The 21,668-nt window shown below is 47.0% G+C and overlaps 1 protein-coding gene across 1 annotated transcript; it reads left to right on the forward strand.

Annotated features, from left to right (window-relative positions):
• Window positions 1-4,500: 4,500 nt before the first annotated feature.
• Window positions 4,501-16,506, forward strand: C1s (complement C1s). The gene is made up of 12 exons (XM_032905711.1): window positions 4,501-4,827; window positions 5,652-5,787; window positions 6,169-6,376; window positions 6,665-6,842; window positions 9,692-9,817; window positions 10,570-10,769; window positions 11,664-11,817; window positions 12,570-12,685; window positions 13,052-13,130; window positions 13,665-13,793; window positions 14,532-14,606; window positions 15,442-16,506. The coding sequence occupies exons 2-12, from the start codon at window positions 5,765-5,767 to the stop codon at window positions 16,236-16,238; spliced, it is 2,085 nt and encodes a 694-aa protein (XP_032761602.1). The 5' UTR covers window positions 4,501-4,827; window positions 5,652-5,764; the 3' UTR covers window positions 16,239-16,506.
• Window positions 16,507-21,668: the final 5,162 nt, after the last annotated feature.

Here is a 21,668-nt window from a genome sequence, read left to right on the forward strand (position 1 = left end):
AATGGCTCTAAAGCAGAGGGACTTCATGAAAGTCAATGACAGATGTCATAAAAGAGATGCATATCTGAAAATACCGGAAGAGTCAGAGAACGCCTGTGGGGGGCGGGGGGGCGGAGAGATGGCGCAGCTGTTAAGAACAATGGCTTCGCTTCGAGGGAAACAGGTTCCATTCCCGCACCCACAAGGAGGCTCACAACCCGCTGTAACTCCAGTCCCAGGGCATCGGCCGCCCCCTTCTGGCGTTTTCCGGCATTGTATGCACACGGTACATAGTAAGGCAAAACAATCACACCTAAACAAAAATGAAGATTGAAAAAAGTGAGTATTCTTTTGACGAAGATGTCCTACGAGGCGGAGCTCACCAGCCAGCTCAGTACTGGGGTTCTGACGCTTGGGCTCCAGGGAAAAATAGACACTAACATGTCCCACACAAGAGTGTCACTGGAGGAGGGGAAGACGTCACAGCCCGGGGAGGAACAGAATTTCAAGATAGTACAAAACAGAGCTGAAGTGCTTCCGAAAGGCTTTTTTTCCCTTTTCTTTTCTTTTCTTTTCTTTTCTTTTCTTTTCTTTTCTTTTCTTTTTCTTTTTCTTTTTTTCTTTTCTTTTCTTTTTTTTCGGAGCTGGGGACCGAATCCAGGGCCTTGCGCTTGCTAGGCAAGCGCTCTACCACTGAGCTAAATCCCCAACCCCGGCTTTTCTTTTTCTTATTAAATCCGATTTTGGTTGTTAATGACAGATTTGGGAGGCAGGGGATGAGCGGGGGTGGAGAGAGAGAGAGAGAGAGAGAGAGAGAGAGAGAGAGAGAGAGAGAGAGAGAGAGAGAGATCCAGAACACTCAGGGTTACACAGAGAATCCCTGTCTTGAAAAAAACAAAAACAAAACAAAACCACCCAACAAACCCTGGTGGTGGTAATACACGCCTTTAATCCCAGCATGTGGGAGGCAGACGCAGGCAGCCTGGTCTACAAGAGTAAGTTCCAAGGGCAGCCAGGGCTACACAGAGAAAAATTGTCTTGGAAAAAAAAAAATCCCCAAACAACCAAGTAACAAGCAAGCAAGCAAACAAACAAATAAAAACCGGAAAAAACGTTTTTTTAAACATGTATTTTAAGTACATGAGGCAGTGAGGAAGAAAATAAGACGCACAAGGGTGTGGGCTTCTCAAAGAAGAGACACACTTGAGTGTCTGCCGCAGCTGTCTGCACCGGGTTCGGTGTATACGGACCCCAGATGAGGTCACAGGACAGTTCACAGCACTGGGTCGGGTTAGGGCTGATGCGGTAAAACCCTGGGTCACAAGAGAGGCAGGGGAAAGTGAAGATGCTCTTTCAACAGTTTTTTAAAAGCCATGTTTTAACTTTCAACACTAGATGGCTACCTCGCGGCGGGAACAAGCTTCCAGCTGGGGGCGGGGGTGGAGCGGGGGTGGGGGCGGCGACGGTGGCGGCGGCGGCGAGGATTCTTCTCTACTGCATTTGTGGAGGAGAAACGAAAGTGTGCAAACCCTGGCTCTTCCACAGCGACTGGACAGAAACCGGCTTCCCTGATCTTCTAGCTCTCAGAGAGAGGACACTTGCCTCTCAAGCACGGGGGTGATGGGGGGGAGTGGGGGTGGCTGAAGGGCCTATCTGTGGAGCTCAGAGGCTTAGGAAGGTCTCACAGTTGAAACAGCCATTGCTGTCCTTGTGACCTGCCAGAGGAGTCTCTACTTCTAATACCATCATCTCTTAGGGTGGTCCCCGTGACTTCGCGGGCCGGCCGGGCCCCTCTTCCCCGTGTGAAGACCTCCAAGTAGTTCTCATCTGTGGCTTGGTCCCAGTTCTTGGCCACCGCCTGGAACACCGGCAGGAACATCCCAGCTCTTCACTCTGGAGTTTTCCCAGGACCCTGAGCACTTTAACTCGGCAGGCCCATGAGCCCTATCCTGTCCCACCCTTGGACTTGGCTGCAGTGGGCCCTTCCGCGGCTTGGCAGCAGGTTTAGAGATGGATAGAGAGCCCCCTTTCCTCACAGGGATAGCCAGCTTTTAAGGAATATGTCCAGTGGCCAAAGGACAGTGTGCTAAGGGAAGGGTCTCTCTCTCTCTCTCTCTCTCTCTCTCTCTCTCTCTCTCTCTCTCTCTCTCTCTCTCTCTCTCTCTCTCTTTCTCTCTCTCTCTCTCTCTGAGACAGGGTTTCATTGGCTGTGTTTAGCCCTGTCTGCCCTGGAACTCACTCTGTAGATCAGAGTTGGCTCAAATTCTAAGAGATCCACCTGTCTTTGCTTCCTAAGTGCTGGAATTAAAGGCATGCACCGCCATTACCCAAGCTTTTTGTTTTGTTTGTTTGTTTGTATGTATGTATGTATGTATGTATGTATGTATGAATGATCTATCAATCTCTCATCTATCTTCTATCTATTTACCCATTTATCTAGCTAGGGTCTCACTATGAAGCTTTGGCTAGTCTGGAACTTGCTCTGTAGACTAGATTAGCCTCAGACTCCCAGAGTAAACGTGTGGGCCATTCCCTGCTTAAACTATTCTTTTTAAAGCTACTTAATTTACTTATTAGTGTTGCGTGTGTGTGAGTTTATGTGTACCATGTGTATGAAGGAGCCCTTGGAGGCCAGGGAAAGGCATTAGATCCCCTGAACTTTGAGTTACAGGAGGTTGTGAAACTCTCCTGTTTGTGCTGGGATCTGAACTCCAGTCCTCAGGAAGAACAGGCTTAACCACTGAGCCATCTCTTCAGCCCTAAGGATGTTTATACTGTAAACAAAGGTTTGATGTTGCTTCTGGGGTTCCCAGAGATATACCTGGGGGAGGAATGAGGCCATGTTTAAGGTCCTACAGGCTTAGACCTAAAAAAGCATCTTCTGTTTTGCCTGGCATGGTGGAACACAGCATTTGGGAGGTAGAGACAGGCATTCACTGTGAGTTCAAGGTTGCTCTGGACCACACAGAAAGTTCCAGGTCAGTCAGGGCTACACAGTGAGACCCAGTCCTAAGGAAGAAGAATGAGAGGAGGAGATGGAGGAGGAGGAAAAAGAGAAGGAGGAGGGAGAGGAGGAGGAAGGAGAGGAGGAGGAGGGAGAGGAGGAGAAAGGGAAGAGGAGGAAGAAGGAGGAAGGGGAGAGGAAGAGAGAGAGGAGAAGGGAGAGGAAGAGGAGCACGGTTCATTGCTATTCAGAAAATTTCTTTTAGATTTACTTATTTTATTTTATGTGTATGAGCATTTTGTCCGCATATATATATATATGCATTCCGCATGCATGCCTGGTGTCCATAGAGGCCAGAAGGTGTCAGGTCCCATGAAACCAGAATTACATTGAAGGTTGTGAGCCACCATGTGGGTGCTGGGAATTGAACCTGGGTCCTCTGGAAGAACAGTCAGTGCTCTTAACCTCTGAGCCATCTGTTCATGTCCTCACTAATAAATAATTTAGAAATGGATTCAGAATGACGCTTGAGGGCAAATTTATTAGAGTTTGAGAAACAACGTTAGACAAGCCAAAAATCCTGGCAACACTAAGAGCTTGCCTTCTAACTCCAGGTCTGGCTCTGGGTAAGCAGAGGTTAGCCATGTGCACAGGCACCATGCCTCATCCTTTCTACATCTTACCACCCCTGAAAGGAGTGGAGACCAATGTGTTCAGAAAGATTAAATCCTGCTAGTGGGCTGTTGTCTCTGCCCGGAGATGGGGGTAGGTACTACTTATAGGTCTCTCTAGCCATATTGCCTTTGTAAAATGATGCCTATGACCCCAGGGTCATGGTTAAGTGATGCAATGGATCTTTTCCCTCTTCTCCCTCCCTCCCTCTCTTCCTCCATCCCTTTTTTGATCTCAGGTAGCCCAGGTTGACCTCCAACTGACTATGTAAGGAAAAACTAACCTTGATCTTCTGATAGCTCCTGGCTTCACTTCCTAAGGACTGGAGTCACAGCTGTGCATCAAATTAAACAAGAAACAAATGTATTATACAGAACTAGCTGGCCGGATACTCTCTATGTAGCCCAGGCTAGACTCAGGTTCTCGGAGCTGGAATTACAGGCATTGGCCACCTTGCCCAGCCTCGAGATAGGACTTTTAGGACAAAGAACAGGAGAGAGCACGTGTTGTCTGCAGTCTAGGTGTAAGTTGTCACTCAACCACTAAATTTGTCTCAAAGACGGGATTATTTTTAATTTAAATAATTACATTGTCATTTACATTGTCTTTGAGGCTAGCTTGTAAGAGCTGTTTTTTCTCCTATGATGCGGGGGTCCCAGGGACTGTAGAATTTCAAGTCTTTCTGCCTGGACTTAGGTACCTGAGCCATCTTGCTTTTCCTATAGCTTTCGGGCATCGACTTCTACTTGTGGTGGCTCTCCTTCTTTGATTTGTGACTCACACAGATAGAGGGTTGGACTTTCTGAGTTTAGTTTTCCCCCCTCCTATTAACCCCTCCCTCCTTTAAAAATAAATCACCTGACTTCCCCGAAAGTTCTGAAACACACCCTTTGGCTGAAAGAGAGAATTAGGCAATCTCAAAATTCCCCATTCCCCTCTTTTCTTGGGATCTCTCAACCCAGGGAAGCTGATGCAGTTCTTGTTTTGAAAGCAGAGGGAGCTCGAAGATCAAGGCCGGTTACACTTTCCTAGGTTGTGGTCTCCCAGCCCCCGCTGTTTGGAACAGGGAATTTCGGACACGCACAACACACTGTGGTAGGGAATCCTAGAGCAGACAGAACAGGGAGGTGGGGTGGAGGTTCGTGCAGAGCCCTCTGGAGCCGCAGGGGCTTCACGGCATGACCAGAAGCAGGAGAGGAGGCTGACCCACTTGTTCCCATCAGCTCCTGAAGGTAACAATTTTAAAGAGCAAGGCTTGAAGAGCGGAACTTTGATGGGGGAACAGGGAAAGACAGTGAACCATGAGAGTAAGGTTTGGAGCAAAGATGGAGGGTTGGAAGGAGCTCAGAGCAAGGGCAGAATACAGATACGGGTTCTCATATGCTGGACCCCCGCCCCCACCCCACCCCACCCCATCCCACCCCACCCCAGCCTCATCTTTTCACATAGCAGTGTTTCCAGGGCTAAAGGCAATTTGTGAAAGACTTTTCTGGGAACTATGGGAAGATACCTTGCTTTTTAAAGCAAAAAAGACAAAACAAATTCCAGAAAAGTAAAGGAAGGCACACTGGCATGCCCTGAAGTTTCTCAGCTACTTTCCTTTTTTTTTTTTTCCCATCATTCTCTGCATCCTGTCACAGCGGGGCATACTTTCTTTCGGATTAGCTTCTCCCAAGATCCCTTCCTGTCCCTTTTGAAGGAAACTCATTCCTTCACCAGTGGCCACTGGGCCACCAGCAGAAGCACCTGCAATAGCACATCAAGGAGAGCTGACTTGAATCGGAGGGGATGGGTCTGATCTCAGGAGGGCGGTCAGGATGCTCAGGCCTGCGTGGAAATGCGGAGAGACCAGACGGATGCAAGGGGCCAGGACTGGGTGGAGGAGGACACAAAAGACAGGGAGAAACTCCACTCATTTGCAGAAAAACTGGAGGATGGCTCAGGGCAGGGTAACTCGGCGCTAGTCTGGGAAGTCTCAGGCAGAGGATGTGAGAGGCCAGGTATCATGTGATGACCACTCCTGATAGGAACCTATCTCTATGGTATTCTTGCGAAGGTGACACTGAGCCCTGGGTGGCCCCTCACTGCCAAAGCAGTCACCTGTATTTGTCAGATAAAGACAGCCAGCCCGGCTGCCCTTTACCTCTCAAGTCAGAGATCCAGAGAGCCATGGGCAAATCGCCAGAGATGTGGTAAGTGTTCAGGTAATGACAGAAATGTGCACGAACTCCATCTCCACTCTCTTTCTCTCTTTCACGGTTTTGAGTCAGGGTCTCACTATGCCGTCCAAGCTGTCATGACACTCACTAACCACCTTCTGTCCCCAGACTGCTGGGCTTACACACAGGGCTGTTATATGTGGCTTCTTAGTTTTCTCCAGAGAGAGCTCAGATCTCAACCTTGATCTTTAATTTATATATATATATATATATATATATATATATATATATATATATTTATTCTAAGCTTTGTCTCTTCTGTGGTGTGCTGGCTGCCTAACGGTCAGAGTTCTGCGTGAAGCCATTGGCTCCTGGCTTCCTTGCCTCTCTGTGACTTTTTCCCTCTCCTTCCAGGTGTTTTGTCTTCTTTTCTCTTTTGGCATCGTTTTCTGCTGAGCCTACCATGTATGGGGAGATCCTGTCCCCTAATTATCCCCAGGCATACCCCAATGAGGTCGTGAAAACTTGGGACATAGAAGTCCCAGAGGGGTTTGGGATTCACCTCTACTTCACCCATCTGGACGTGGAGCTGTCAGAGAACTGTGCATACGACTCAGTGCAGGTATGTTACGGGCACAGGAGGGAGAGAGATGGGGGGGGAGGGATGAGGAATGAGAGGATTTGGGGGGCTGTGTGTTGTCAAGCTGTCCTATGGGGTGGGGGCATGGCTCAGTGGTAGAGTACTTGCCGTGCAAGGACAAGTCCCTGAGTTTGATCCCCAGCACTGGGGGCAGATGAGGTGTGGATGGGGGAGATGGACAGGAGAGGCAGACAGACAGACCTGGAGATGGGGAGTAAAGGTTCTGCTCTCTTTGCCCATTCTTAGTTTAACATTTGATCCTTCTCTTAGATAATCTCAGGAGGCATCGAGGAAGAGAGACTCTGTGGCCAGAGGACCAGCAAGAGTCCCAACTCCCCCATTGTAGAAGAGTTTCAATTCCCATACAATAGGCTCCAGGTGGTCTTTACGTCAGACTTCTCCAACGAGGAACGGTTTACTGGCTTTGCAGCGTATTACACGGCTGTAGGTAAGGCTTCCCTCTCTCTGTGCGTGACATCGGAGTCAATGAAAAGACGAGAGGCAGGTAAAGTACCACACAGTGCATCCGATGAGGATTCCGTTCTCTCTCCCTTTGAGTCATGGTCTCGATACGCAACCCCGGCTGTGTGCCACTGCCCCAGGGTTGTTCATGCCTTTAACAGATGCTGACTTGCCCTGGATTTACCTTTGTGTGACTTTATCACATGTTAGTGGTGTTAAAGCAGATTATGAGCATGTGCACCATTGAGAAGTCGCTCTCGAGCATGAGAACCATTGAGAAGCGGCGCTCTATCAGAAGGCTTAGTTTCATGAACTCGGTTTTCAGTTCAACCCTACAGTGTGGGCACCATGGTCTTCCTATAAAGATAAGGATCTGGTCTCGGTGGTGCAGGCCCGTACACTCTGAAGGCCAAGGCAGAAGAATTGTCAACTCAAGGTCAACACAGGCAACTTAGTAAGATCCTGTCTCCATATCAGAAGCAAAAGGGGGGCTGGTAAGACAGTTTAGTGTGTGAAATGGTTGCCATGCAACCACCCATTAGAGTTCAGGGTCCATGAGAAGGTAGAAGGAGTAAAGAACTCTATAAGTTTGTCCTCTGACCTTCACGTGTGTGCCCTGGGATGTCCCCAGTATGTGCTTACACATGCATGGACAACAGTAATGATAAATACAGATCTAAGCTGGGTGTAGTAGTGCACACCTTTAATCCCAGCACTCAGGAGGCAGAGGCAGGCAGGTCTCTGTGAGTTTGAGGCCAGTGTGGTCTATAGAGTGAGTTCTGGGACAGCCAGGGATATATAGTGATTTTGTCTCAAAAAAAAAAAATTAGGAAAAAATGTAAAAAGTGGGCTGGGAATTCTGCATGGTGCACACCCCTGTAATTCTAGTACCAAGGAGGTAGAGGCAGGAGAATCAGGAGTTCAAGGGCAGCCTGGGGTACAAAAGACTCTGTATTAAAAAATAATCGTCCCCAGCTCCGAAAAAAAAAAAATCACTCCCGCTTAGTGATAGAAAGCTTCCTTTGTATCTGTAAGTCTCTCGGAAACTTCAGGACTAGAGAAGAACTGGAAAATGAGAATGTTTGCCAAGAATCATATAAGGACTATGTGATACTAGGTCTTTCTACGTTCATCTCCAGGTTAAAATGAAGTTAGGACTGCTCATAAAGTCCAAATGTCATCCGGTTTTACAGAAAAACCAACATCCTATAAAGTAGGTACTAACATTCCTCCCCAGGTGACATCACCGTACCGACATCCTTACTTTCGGTGTTTCCTCTGGCACCGGTTTTTTTCTTTTTCAGACAGAGTGTCTCTATGTAGTCCAGGCTAACCTTGAACTCCTGATTCTCTTGCTTCAGTCTTCTTTTTTTTTTTTTTTTTTTTTTTTTTTCAGAGCTGGGGACTGAACCCAGGGCCTTGCATTTGCTAGGCAAGCGCTCTACCACTGAGCTAAATCCCCAACCCCTGCTTCAGTCTTCTGAATGCTGGAGTTACATGTACCAACAGAGCAGGGTGTTGTGTATTTTGTATGGAAGAAAAGTCATAGGGCTTCTTTCTCACGGTGTGAGCTCCCTTACAGCTGTGCGGCGGACACAGCTCTGAATCAGACTTCAGAAAAGTAATTTAGGGGTTGGGGATTTAGCTCAGTGGTAGAGCGCTTGCCTAGCAAGCGCAAGGCCCTGGGTTTGGTCCCCAGCTCCGAAAAAGAAAAAAGAAAAAAAAAAAGAAAAAAGAAAAGAAAAGTAATTTAGAGCGAGACCGTTTTCATTGTATTTGTAGATTTTAAAATATGGGGCTGGAGAGAGATGACCCAGCAGTTCAGGGAACTTACTGTTCTCATAGAGGACCAGGGCTCAGTTCCCAGCAACCACATGGCATCTCACAATTGTTAGAACTCCAGTTCTTTAGGATTGTGTAAGAGCCTGTCAAGGGGCTATTTATAGGCACATGGGCACCTTACAGTGGCTGCACCGCTCAAGAAGCTGTCTCTCTTTTGCTCCCGTAATAAATTAGTTGCCGGGGTTGGGATTTAGGCCAGGGGGAGGGGCGTTGCCTAGGAAGCGCAAGGCCCTGGGTTCGGCCCCCAGCTCCGAAAAATAGAACCAAAAAAAAAAAAAAAAAAAATTAGTTGCCTATAGATCCTCAGGGATGGGTGGGGCCTCATGAGTCCTTCTCCACGCCACGACAGGATATTGACAGGCACAGTCTTGTGCAGGGAATAAGTGAGTCTTCGACTCTTGGTGAGTCGAAGAGTGCCTTGGTCTGCCATGCCTGGAAGACAGCATTCCACAACACTTTCCTCTCTTCCTCTGGCTCCAACATTCTTTCATGATGTTCTTGGAACCTTAGAGTCTTCCTTCCTTCCTTTTCCCTGTCTCCCTCCCTCCCTCCCTCCCTCCCTCCTTCCCTCCCTCCCTCCCTCCTTCCCTCCCTCCCATCTCTCTCTCTGTCTCTGTGTCTCTTTCTCTATCTTTCTTTCTCTGTGTCTCTCTGTCTCTGTTTCTTTCTGCCTCTCTGTCTGTCTCTTTATCTGTCTGTCTCTGTCTCTCTGTCTTGTCTGTCTCTCTCTGTCTCTGACTCTGTCTCTCTTCCTTTCTTTCTTTGAGAAAGGGTTTGCACTGAAGCCCAGGCTGGCCTTGAACTCATGTCAGTTCTGCTTCATGCACCTGAATACTGAGATTACTGGCATGAGCCATCACGCCTGGCTTAGAGAGTATTTAAGTAACAAGCCGTTTCTGGTGTTTTGTTTATTTTTTCCTTATAGATTTGGCTTACATCATTCTTCCTTGTAGGTCTTTGTTCTTGACCTTGACTTTTCTCTGCTTTTTGCAGATGTAAATGAATGCACAGACTTTACAGATGTCCCTTGCAGCCACTTCTGCAATAACTTCATTGGTGGATACTTCTGCTCCTGCCCCCCAGAATACTTCCTCCACGATGACATGAGGAATTGTGGGGGTGAGCTTAGCATCAAGAGGTCCTCATGTTCCCTAGGATTTGGGATGGACTGAGGACTTTGTCTTTCCGATTTTGATGAGGCTTTCCCTTCAAAAGCACCTGCTTTAGCTATTCACTAACAGAATGGGAGTCTCAGGAGGGGAGGAAGATAAGGTGTAGTCTCTTTACATTGCTGCGAAAGGAGACTTAAACAGTTAAAAGGATAAAATGTTTATTTTGGGTCATGGTTCTGGCTATTTCAGTGTTGGGTGGGTGGATCCATTGTTTTGGGGTCTGCGGTAAAGTGGAGCATCATGTAAGGGAGTCAGGTAGTCGAGCAAAGGGCAGAGAGGGAGGGGAAGGGTACCAATGTCCTTTTCAAGGTCATACTTCGATGATCCATCATCCACCTAACAGTGTCACAGTGACCAAGCCCTTATCACTTTGGGAGATGTTTACTATCCAAACCACAACATGAAGCTTCAGGGTAAAGTTGGTTAATTGGAGAAGAGGGAGGCTGTTCACAACTATGGAAAGTTCCACATGGAAACTTTGTTATATTAACCATAGCAAGCAGAGAGACACAGCATAGGCTTGGCTAGCTCCCCTCAAGAGCACCGTGGGTAATTGCTTCACGGAGGCTTCATTTGGGGAACAGATCCTTGGGCCAATCTGAATGGAGGACTCTGGTTAGGAGGAAAGGAACAGAGAGGGCACGGACTCCTTGTCTTTGTATCTGATTGGTCCTTTTTTCGTTTTTCCCCTCCCTATAGTCAACTGTAGTGGGGATGTATTCACTGCCCTGATTGGGGAGATCGCAAGTCCCAATTATCCCAACCCATACCCGGAGAACTCAAGGTGTGAATACCAGATTCGGCTGCAGGAGGGCTTCCGACTGGTGTTGACTATCCGGAGAGAAGATTTTGATGTGGAACCAGCTGACTCAGAGGGGAACTGCCATGACAGTTTAACTGTGCGTCATAGATGATGAATTTGGCTCTAAGCCCCAACTCGTTTAGATTGGCCGAGGCTTCTCTTGCAGCTGCCTTCTTTGTGGTTTTAGACAAACACTCCACTGCATAGCTACATCTTGGAAACTAATTTTCCCTTTTGGTTTCTCTCTCTCTACCTCTTCCCCTCCCCTTCCCCCTTCCCCCCTCTCTCCATCCTTATCCTGCTACTTCCTTAAGCCAGGGTTTTGCTATGTAGCTCAGGCTGGCCTCAAAACTCTCAAAAATGCCCTCCCATCCCAGCCTCTTAAGTGCTAGGATTATAAATGTTAGCCTCCACTACTGGTGAGAGAGTCCTCTTTCCTCTTTTAATCTCTCCCTCTCCTCTCTCTTCCTCTATGCCTTTCTTTCTTCCTTCCTCTCCTGAGGATTGACCCTTTGGCCCCATGCACCAGGTAAGTGCTCTACCACTGAGCTGCATTCCCAGCCCTTTCTATTTTCTTATTTCAGCACAGATTCTTGTTGAATTGCCCAAGCTGGCCTTAATTTGTGATCCTCCTGTCTCAGATTTCTGAGTGGCTATAATTACAAGCCTGCACCATCAGACTCAGTGTTTGAAATGACAATGATCTTTCCTTCTACCCACTCTTTCTTTCTTTCTCTTTCTTTCTTCCTTCTTTCCTTTCTTTCTTTCTTTCCTTCCCTTCCTCCTTCCTTTCTTTCTCTCTCTTCCTTCCATCCCTCCCTCCCTCTCCCTCCCTCTGTCCCTTCCCTCTCTCTCTCTCTCTCTCTCTCTCTTTTTCTATCTTTCTTTTTTTTCTTTTTCCACTACAAGACCTCTCATTTTCATACCCACCCTCTAATTCTTTCCTTTACATTTTCCTCTCTTGTGATTTTATAACACTGTTTCCTTCCAGTTTGCTGCAAAAAACCAACAGTTTGGTCCTTACTGTGGCAATGGATTCCCTGGACCGCTAACTATTAAAACCCAGAGCAAAACTCTTGATATTGTCTTTCAAACTGACCTAACGGGGCAAAATAAAGGCTGGAAGCTTCGTTACCATGGAGATCGTGAGTACCCTAAACGCACCTCTTTGACTGGGGATATAAAATTCTTTGGACGCGTAGAAACAAAACAGACAGACTGTTCCTTGGTCAATAATTTTTTAACTAGTCTTGAAAACGCAGACAGCAGGGAGGAGGGACAGCTAATGGGTGGCACCGTATTCTTTCACTCATTGGAATGTCAGACGTTAGAACTGAGGATGAGGGGATGTTTTGGGGAGTATGTGGGGATAGGGCCAGAGTGTAAGAGCGTTTGCTGAGCAAGTCTGAGGTCTGAGTGTGGATCTTCGTGTCTAGCCATAGCCAAGTACGTTTGTAATTCCTGTGTCTCTGAGTGGTGGGCAGAGAAAGGGAAATCACAGAGTCTTGGCGGTCAGTTAGCCTAGGCAAACACGGCAAACTCCGGGTGCAGTGAGAGACCCTGTCTCAAGAGGGTAAGACAGAGAGTGATAGAGCAGGCACCCAGTGTCCTTCTCCAGTCTGTGGGTTCGTACACTAGCCCCTCTCCCCCATGCACAGGAAATGCGAGAATGTCTGAAGATGCTATTAGACAGCTACAATTCCAGCCCTGGAGAAGTAGAGGCAGGAGAATTACTGCAAGTCAGACCAGCCTGGCTTGCATAGTAAGCCCCAATCTACCCTAGGATACACAGAGAGATCCTGTGTCAAAAAGAGGGTTGGTGGTGTGGTGGGGAGTTATGTAAAATAGCACACAGTTTCCAGCTATGCAGTAAAATCTCATTTCTGCCCTCCCCAAGCCATCCCCTGTCCCAAAGAAATCAGTGCTAATTCTATCTGGGAGCCCGAAAAGGCAAAATACGTGTTCAGAGATGTCGTGAAGATAACCTGTGTGGATGGATTTGAAGTTGTGGAGGTAAAGTACCATCCAGGGACCTTTTTACCTCAGCCTCTAGATCAGTGTTTGCGAGCATGTGGGGTTGTTGCTGTATTAATACCTCCTGTAGACAGGACGGCTCAAGGCTGTCAGTCCTTCCTGTGAGGTCTGGAGCTCCTGGTTGAGCTCCGCTCTCAACTTCCTGTGCACAGGGAGCTGAAATGCTGGGACAGAGCTGTGTTCTCACTGCAGCTCCTGGCTACTTTGGGTTATTCTTCTAAAGGTGTTCCAAGTCTCTTTCGATAAGGACTTCTCATTGATCCAAGGCCAGAGATTCAATCTCATTATTGGGTTTGGTTTTCTGTATGCTTTTCAAAATTAATGTTGATGTTTGTTCTCCTCCAGGGAAATGTTGGCTCAACATCATTCTATTCCACTTGTCAAAGCAACGGACAGTGGAGCAATTCCAGGCTAGAGTGTCAACGTAGGTGTCTCGTCGGCGCGGAACTCCTCTTTCTCCTACCAAAGAGGAAGGAATAATCAACACATCACAATTCAAACGCATGGTTTCCTTCTAGGCTTGTGAGAGAATGACTTGAGTTTTTGAAGGAGGTTTTTTTTGTTTTTGTTTTTTTTTTAAATAGAGGATTGTGTAGCCCTCTCCTAGTCCTAGGCCAATTAGACAACCATGTTTCTAAAGAAAGGGGCAATGGGATATGTTGTCAATAGCTCTAAGGGAATATATTCCGGCTCACACAGGAGCCTCTGCCAGCCAGAGAATTAGGTTCCTCTTGGCCTCTCTCAAGAGCCATCTGTCTGCACTGGCCGCTCGCTATCTGTGTTGGCAGGTATCAGGGGCTAGAGAATTGGGTAGAGATGGTGCCGTTAACAGGCTGCGTTTGAAAGATTCATCACGGGGGGTGATTATGGATGTGAGTAAGGAAGGGGTGAGGACGGAATGGGTCCCTAACTCTTCCTGGGAGGGAGTGACTGTCCATTTCCCTGCTTTCCCTTGTAGCTGTGGACTGTGGTGTTCCAGAACCCATTGAGAACGGTAAAGTTGAAGACCCAGAAGATACTATATTCGGCTCCGTCATCCACTACACGTGCGAAGAGCCATATTACTACATGGAACAGGAAGAAGGCGGTGGGTTCTTCTGCTAGAGAAGAGAGAGTGAAGGAGCGTGGGTGACTCGGAGGGTGACTGCTGCTCTCTCTCTGTTGGAGAGAGTTTGTTGAGAAGTGTGTGTGTGTGTGTGTGTGTGTGTGTGAGAGAGAGAGAGAGAGAGAGAGAGAGAGAGAGAGAGAGAGAGAGAGAGAGAAGAACTTGCTATTCTTTAGATTCTTTAGTCTTAGTCTAAGGACACAGTTGTCTTGTGGGATGAGATCTGTACTCAGATCATTCACGGGGAGCCCTAGAGGCCACCAGCTTAGTGTCACAGTGCAACAGGAATTTCTTTATGACACTGATTTCATGTGGTTATCTGATTCTGTACCAGTATTTTCCCATAAAATCCATAGGAGGGCAGGCATGGAGGTTTGTAATCCTAGCCCTTGAAAGGTAGGGTAGGAATTGTTCAAAGTGAGCCTGGGCTATCTCTCCCCCTTCCCTCTCCTCCCCTCCCCATCTCTCTCTAATGTTTTTGAGATGGATTCACATGGTTTAGGGAGGCCTTTTCTATGTAGCAGAGGCTAGCCTGGATCTTTTTGCTTCCACCTCTTAAGAATTGGGATTATAGGCCAGTGGCATCATTCCTGGCTGAAGGTTCTTTTCTAGCTCATTTGATCTGTTTCCCCATTGAACGCACAGAGGAGCTGGGGTTTCAAATCAAAGGGGAGGGGGGAGAGGTGAGCTGAATGTGACTCGTTCCTTGTGTTATACCAGGAGAGTATCACTGCGCTGCTAATGGGAGCTGGGTGAATGACCAGCTGGGTGTCGAGCTTCCAAAATGTATTCCAGGTAATCTGGGCTGTGGGGGTGGGTAGAAACCATAGCTATTCATGCAGGGAGTAACTACTGCATGAAATTAGCTGTAACCCTCCCCAGAAGGGCTCAGTTAGCCCCATCTCCCAGAGCTCAGACCAGTGAAGTGATAGAAACTCTGGACTGTGGAATTCCTTCGACAGCATCAACCCAGGCTGACCTGAAGGGAAATAGAAAAGTCTGCCAGCATCAGCAGTTGGTGTCACATTAGTCACTAGGGCAGTGGAGATCAACTCACACTAACAGAGCTGGGTCTGGGGGTGTGTACTTGTAATCCCAGCACTCTGGATGCTGAGAAAGGATTGTGAGTTGTGAGACCAGTCTGGGTTCTGTAGTGAGATCCCCACCCCTGCACCCACATACGTACTAGATAAGGACTTCATCTGAGTGTCAGTGGAAGGGAGAAAGCCTGCTGCCATTATTGTGAGGTGAAGAGTTTCCCAGCATTGGCTTCTACTAGGGTCTTTGGCCTTATGTGCTAAGCATGAAATCTGCCTCAGAGGGGTTGTGGGTCAAGGTGTGAACTGTAAAATACTAGCTCATTTGGATTTAGTCACACACACACACACACACACACACACACACACACACACACACACCATAGCCAATCTCCACCATAAGTCTGCTTGGCATTGGCAAAGGAGGTGCTTAGGTGAGACTAGGAGAATCAGATACGGACGGAGGTAGTTGACTAAAATTGATTAAGATGTGCCAGAGAACTCTGCCACCCCCTGGGTAGAACATTTGAGTGGCTGAATTTTCCGGAGGCCAGCATCAATCCCTGTTTCTCTATCTTCTTCTTCCCTCCTAGTCTGTGGAGTACCCACCGAGCCCTTTAGAGTACAGCAGAGGATATTTGGAGGATACGCTACAAAGATTCAAAGTTTTCCTTGGCAGGTCTACTTTGAGTCCCCCCGAGGTGGCGGGGCTCTTATCAATGAGTACTGGGTGCTGACGGCCGCTCATGTTGTGGAGGGAAACTCTGACCCAGTGATGTATGTCGGGTCCACGCTTCTGAAAATAGAGCAGTTGAGAAATGCCCAGAGGCTCATCACTGAACGAGTGATTATTCATCCCGGCTGGAAACAAGAGGATGACCTGAACGCACGGACAAATTTTGACAATGACATTGCCCTGGTGCAGCTCAAAGACCCTGTGAAAATGGGACCCACTGTTGCCCCCATCTGCCTGCCAGAAACCTCCTCAGACTACAATCCCTCAGAGGGTGACCTGGGGCTGATCTCTGGGTGGGGCCGAACAGAGAAGAGAACCAATGTTATTCAACTCAGAGGGGCGAAGTTACCCGTAACATCTTTAGAAAAGTGCAAGCAGGTGAAAGAGGAAAACCCCAAAGCGAGGTCAAACGACTACGTTTTCACTGACAACATGATCTGTGCTGGGGAAAAGGGTGTGGACAGCTGTGAGGGGGACAGCGGAGGGGCTTTTGCTCTGCCGGTCCCCAATGTCAAGGACCCCAAATTCTATGTGGCTGGCCTGGTGTCCTGGGGGAAAAAGTGTGGGACCTATGGGATCTACACAAAGGTAAAGAACTACGTGGACTGGATCCTGAAAACTATGCAGGAGAATAGTGGGCCCAAGAAGGACTGATCCGTAGGTGACAACACCCCTCCAGGGCATAGCAAGGTCATTTTTCTCAGATCCTGGGGCGGTCCCATTATTTCTCAATGATGGAGAGAGGGTTTGGGAGCATGGTTAACATTGAACATGATTGTCAAGAAGCCTGCTTGGAGGCAGAGTTGATCACTGAGCCGTGTTGGTTATTCAGTTGCTATTGCTAACAACATGGCAGAAGCCTTTCTGTCTTGCTTCATCCCACAGGGATATCTTAAACGATTTCCCCCTCATTTAACCTTCTTGAAATCCTTATTTGCTTACAGTAAAGCATGTTTCCAATCTGGTTCTGGCTGGCTCGAGAGCCACAGAAGGAGAGGGAAATTTGAGGGTATCTTGTCATGGAATTCAGGCATTGACAGGTTGTCTGAAACATTATGCAGTCAGGGAACACAGCCTTTTTTCTTTCTAAGTGAGATTTACCCAATAGCTGGAAGTCAGAATTGACTACCTTAGCTTTCCTTTGTGAGTTGTTTCAATATGTTTCCTGGAAATTAGTTTTCTTATAATCCTCCTTTGTATCATACAATGTAATGACTTAGTAAAAGAGAAATTGAACATTGTTGGCCTTTTTTTTTTTTTTTTGGTAATTTTGGTTACTGTGTCAGTAAGGTAGCAAAATAGACTGAACTCTGTAACAAAAATGTGTCAGCCAAAAGTTCAGAGATCTTCCCTGACTCTAGGGAAGAAACCCGAAAACAAAACACCAAAATGAAACAAATCTCCCCAAGAATGCCAAAGGACCATAGAACAAAGATATTTTGTGACATGATCTCACTATGTAGTCTGCCTTGGCTTGGAACTCACACTGTGGCCTGGAGTTTACTGTTTCCTTCCTTCCTTCTCCTTAAGTGCTGGGACTGCAGGTCTATGCTAACACATCTAGTCCATATGTGTTTATAGGCTATGCTGAGCATGGGATCCAAAGGCCTCACACATGATAGGCAAGTGTTCTGCTGCTGAGATGTGAGATATGTTATAGCCCTGAAACACAGCTTTAAAAAAAAAATAGAGCAGTAGTTCTCAACCTGTGGGTCACAACCACCAGAAAACACATATTTCCAGTGGTCTTAGGAACCTCTAACCATAAACTTATTTTTGTTATTGCTTCATAGCTGTAATTTTGCTACTGAGTAGTGTCTCATTTGCTAAGATCATGAGAAATTCGTGTTTTCCCATGGTTGTGATGGACAGGTGGAGAACAGGTGTGAGAACCCTATCTGTAGCCCAGGGTGTGAGAACCCTATCTATAGCCCAGGTTGGCCTCAAATGAGCTATGTAGCAAAGGATGACCTTGAACTTCTGATCTTCCTGCCTCTACTTTCTGGGTGCTGGGATTACCGGCGTGCACTGCCACGCCTGGTTTATGCCTGCTGAGGACTGAGCTGAAAGGTTTCGAGAATACTAGGCAGAAATCCTGCTTACTGAGCTACAAACCACAGCAGAAATTTAGCCTTTTAGAAGCAGAAAACAGGAGATCCGTCCTGTTTTCAAGAGAGTTAAGGACTGAGAACAAGAGTCTAGGGCTGGAGAATGCAAACTCCACAAATCATAAGTCCCATCCCCAAATCTGTGGAAGGAAAGAACTGACTTCTCAAAGTGTACTCTGACCACCACACACAGTGCGCCTTGGCATGTGTGTGACCAATTTGACACACACACACACATATATACATACACAAATAATAATAATAATAAAATTAATAAATGGGGAGGGGGAGCTGGATGTGGTAGTGTGTATCTTATATTTCATTACTTAGGGAGGCAGAGGCAGGAAGATCTCTGGGAGTTCGAGGCCAGGCTGATCCACACAGCAAATTCCAGAGTTACCTAGTTAGACCCTGTCTCAAAACAAAATAGAAATAATAATACATTGTTTAAAGGGAGAATCTGTGGGGTTGGGGATTTGGCTCAGTGGTAGGCGCTTGCCTAGCAAGCATAAGGCCCTGGGTTCGGTCCCCAGCTCAAAAAAAAAAAAAAAAAAAAAAAAAAAAAAAAAAGGAGAATCCGTGAAATGGTTGGGTGGGTAAAGGCACTTTCCGACAAGCCTGGCAACCTAGGTTTGAATTCCAAGCCCCACAGGGGAGGAGAAGACCAGTTCCCGAAAGTTGTCCTCAGACTTTCACATGTGAGCTCTGGTGTGCACATGCGTGGAAGCAGACACGCGCGCGCACACACACACACACACACACACACACACACACACACACGATTTAAAATAATAATAGGGATGGAGGTTTAGCTCAGCGGTACAGTGCATGTTTAGCATGGCTAGAGTTCAATTCCCAGCACCACAAAAACAGAAAGCAAAACCAAACAAACAAAAAAACAAAACAAAAAAACCCCCAAAAACCAGATTAAGAATCTGGGGTTGGGGGCGGGGCTCTGGGTTGGGGGCGGGGCTCTGGCCTGTCTGCTGTGAGGGGTGGCTATCAGGACAGTTTTTGTCAGAGTGAACAGGAGTGTGTTTGGAGCTTATCAAGAAAGGACTCTGATCTTGCACAGTGATAAATAGTTCAGTTCAAAAGTTCACTTAGACTGCAGGGTAAACACATCACTTGGCAACCAGAATGGGAAACCAGCCTGCTGGACCCCGGGACCTGTTAACACCAGCTGCTTAGGGAACTGAAGAAGGAGGATTTTTGCGTGCAAATCCAGGCAGGCTTACAGAGTGAGTTCAAAGCTAGTTTGGGCTACAGAGTTGGACTCTAGACCCTGTCTCACAAAGCAAAACAAAACAAAACACAGCAAACAAACAATGTCAATATTATCATCAACAACAATAACTATCCTGGAGAGACGGGGCTGGAGGGACGGGGCTGGAGAGATGGCTCGGCAGTAAGACACTGGCTGCTCTTTCACAGGGTTCAATTCCCAGCACTTGCATGGCGGCTCACAAATGTCTGTGACGTCTGTCCCAGGGGATTTTTTTTTTCTATTCTTTTTTTTTTTTTCCCGGAGCTGGGGACCGAACCCAGGGCCTTGCGCTTGCTAGGCAAGCGCTCTACCACTGAGCCAAATCCCCAACCCCTGTCCCAGGGGATTTGACTAACTCTTCTGTCCTCCTCCAACGCACATGTGATGCACAGACATGCATGCAGACAAAATATTCATACACACAAAATATAATATAAAAAACACTGAATTACTCCACAAAAGAAGAAAGAGCCCCACTGAGAAGCATGACCTGTGATAGATCATTTTCTTTCTTTGGATATTTGAGATTAATAGCAAACAAGTAGAAAATGAGCTAAAACTCTAATACCATTTTTGTTTGAGACAGGGTCTCGTGTAGTCCAGGATGGCTTCTATCTTCCTGTTTAGGTAAGAATATGAGCTTCCGGTCTTCTTACCTCTGTCTCTCAGGTGCTGGGCTTAGGGGTGTGTGTCACTACGTCTGACTTTAAGACTGACAAGTGTATAGAAAAAGTTGACATGTTTCCAGTGAGAAGCTCCAGTCTGCTTGGGCTTTTAGCTATTACTCATGAGCTCAGGTACCTGTGAGGTAATTCCCTCCTTGCTGGCAAGGGTGGTGGTACAGGCTTGTCACCCTAGACGCTCAGGAGGCTGGGGTAGAAGAATCCTAAGTTCAAGGCCAGCCTAGCAACTTATGGGGACCATATCTCAAAATAAACACTAAATAAAGTCAAAGTAAACACTAAATAAAGGGCTTCCTGAGAGTTCAGATGGTCTGAACACCTGAGTTCAATCTTCAGGATGTAGAAGATCTTTTATTCCTGTAAATTGTTTTTTATCTGCCACACCTGTGCCGTGACACAGACACACTCCCCTGGGTACACACACACACACACACACACACACACACACACACACACACACACACGTAATATAAAAAGAAAAGAAGTGCATGCTGACAGGAGCCTGATAAAGCTGTCTCCTGAGAGGCTCTGCCAGAGCCTGACAAATACAGAGTCGGATGCTCACAGCTGACCACTGAACTGAGAATGGGGTCCCCACTGGAGGAGTTAGAGAAAAGACTGAAGGAGCTGAAGGGGTTAGCAACCCCATAAGAACAACAATACCAACCAACCAGAGCTCCCAGGCACTAAACCACTACCCAAAGACTACACATGGACTGACCCATGGCTCCAGCTGCATATGTAGCAGAGGATGGCCTTGTTGGGCACCAATGGGAGGAGAAGCCCTTGGTCCTGCCAAGGCTGGACCTCTCAGTGTAGGGGAATGCCAGGGCAGGGAGGCTGGAAAGAGTGGGTGGTTGGGTGGGGGAACACCCTCATAGGAGAAGGGGGAGGGGAGATGGGATAGGGGTTTTAAGGTCGGGAAACTGGGAAAGGGATAACATTTGAAATGTAAATTAAAAAATATCCAATTTAAAAAAAAAAAGGGAAGAAGTGGCCCTCTGCCCCTCAGCAGGTCCTTAGCCAACAAGAAAGGGGGCTCCTAGGGTGCCGAGATGGGGCTGGTCTATGCCCTGCCCGTGCTCAACACGTTTCTTCCATCAGCTCCAGGTTCCTTTAGTCTCAGCACTTGGGCAGCAGAGGCAGGCAGATCTAGGCCAACCAAGGCTACATAGTGAGACAGTCTCTCAAAACAAACAAACAAACAAACAAAACAAAACAAAAAACAAACTAACCAAACAAGTGAGCAAGAACATAAAAACATATCCAAAAAAGGTGGCTTAGGGGCTGAGTGGTTGAGAGCACCGGCTTTTGTAGAAGACCTGGTTTTGATTCCCAGCACCCACACGGCTGCTCACAACCGCTTTGGAGTCAGACTCGGATCCAATGTTCTCTTCTGGCTTCCTTGGGCACCAGGCTTGCCCATGGTACACAGACATACATATAGGCAGAACACCCATACACATATAACATTAGAAAGTTCTTTAAAATGGCTTTAAAAAGTCTCCCTTATACAAAATAATTTAAGTAATGTCTTGTTTAAGTAATGTATTCTGTATGCAAAACAAGAAGATAAAAGGAAGCAAGTTTTGGGCCATTAGCTCAGTAGGTAAAAAGCACCTGTTGTCATGCCTGGAGACCTGAGTTTGAATCCTGGACGCCAAACAATGGAAGTAGCATAGAGCTGACTCCTGAAAGCTGTCCTTTGACTTCTAGACATATCCTACAGTGAATGAACACACACACACACACACAGAGAGAGAGAGAGAGAGAGAGAGACAGAGAGAGACAGAGAGACAGAGACAGAGACAGAGAGACAGAGAGACAGAGACAGAGACAGAGAGAGACAGAGAGACAGAGAGACAGAGAGACAGAGAGAGAATAAGTAAGTAAAATCAATGTAAAAAAGAGAACGTAAGTTTGTCCAAAGTCAGCCACCTGTATATTGTCCTTTTTATAATTATTTTCTGAAAAGGATTTATCTATTTTTGTTTTATGTGTATGGGTATCTGAGCGTATGTCTGTG

The sequence above is a fragment of the Rattus rattus genome, chromosome 6 (assembly GCF_011064425.1).
Source record: "Rattus rattus isolate New Zealand chromosome 6, Rrattus_CSIRO_v1, whole genome shotgun sequence".
NCBI classification, from domain to species: Eukaryota; Metazoa; Chordata; class Mammalia; order Rodentia; family Muridae; genus Rattus; species Rattus rattus.

Coding starts and splice junctions, on each gene's coding strand:
- C1s (XM_032905711.1), top strand. CDS start 5,765: ATGGGCAAATCGCCAGAGATGTG. Junction 12,686..13,051: donor ATGGATTTGAAGTTGTGGAG/GTAAAGTACCAT, acceptor GTTCTCCTCCAG/GGAAATGTTGGCTCAACATC. Junction 13,131..13,664: donor TTCCAGGCTAGAGTGTCAAC/GTAGGTGTCTCG, acceptor TTTCCCTTGTAG/CTGTGGACTGTGGTGTTCCA.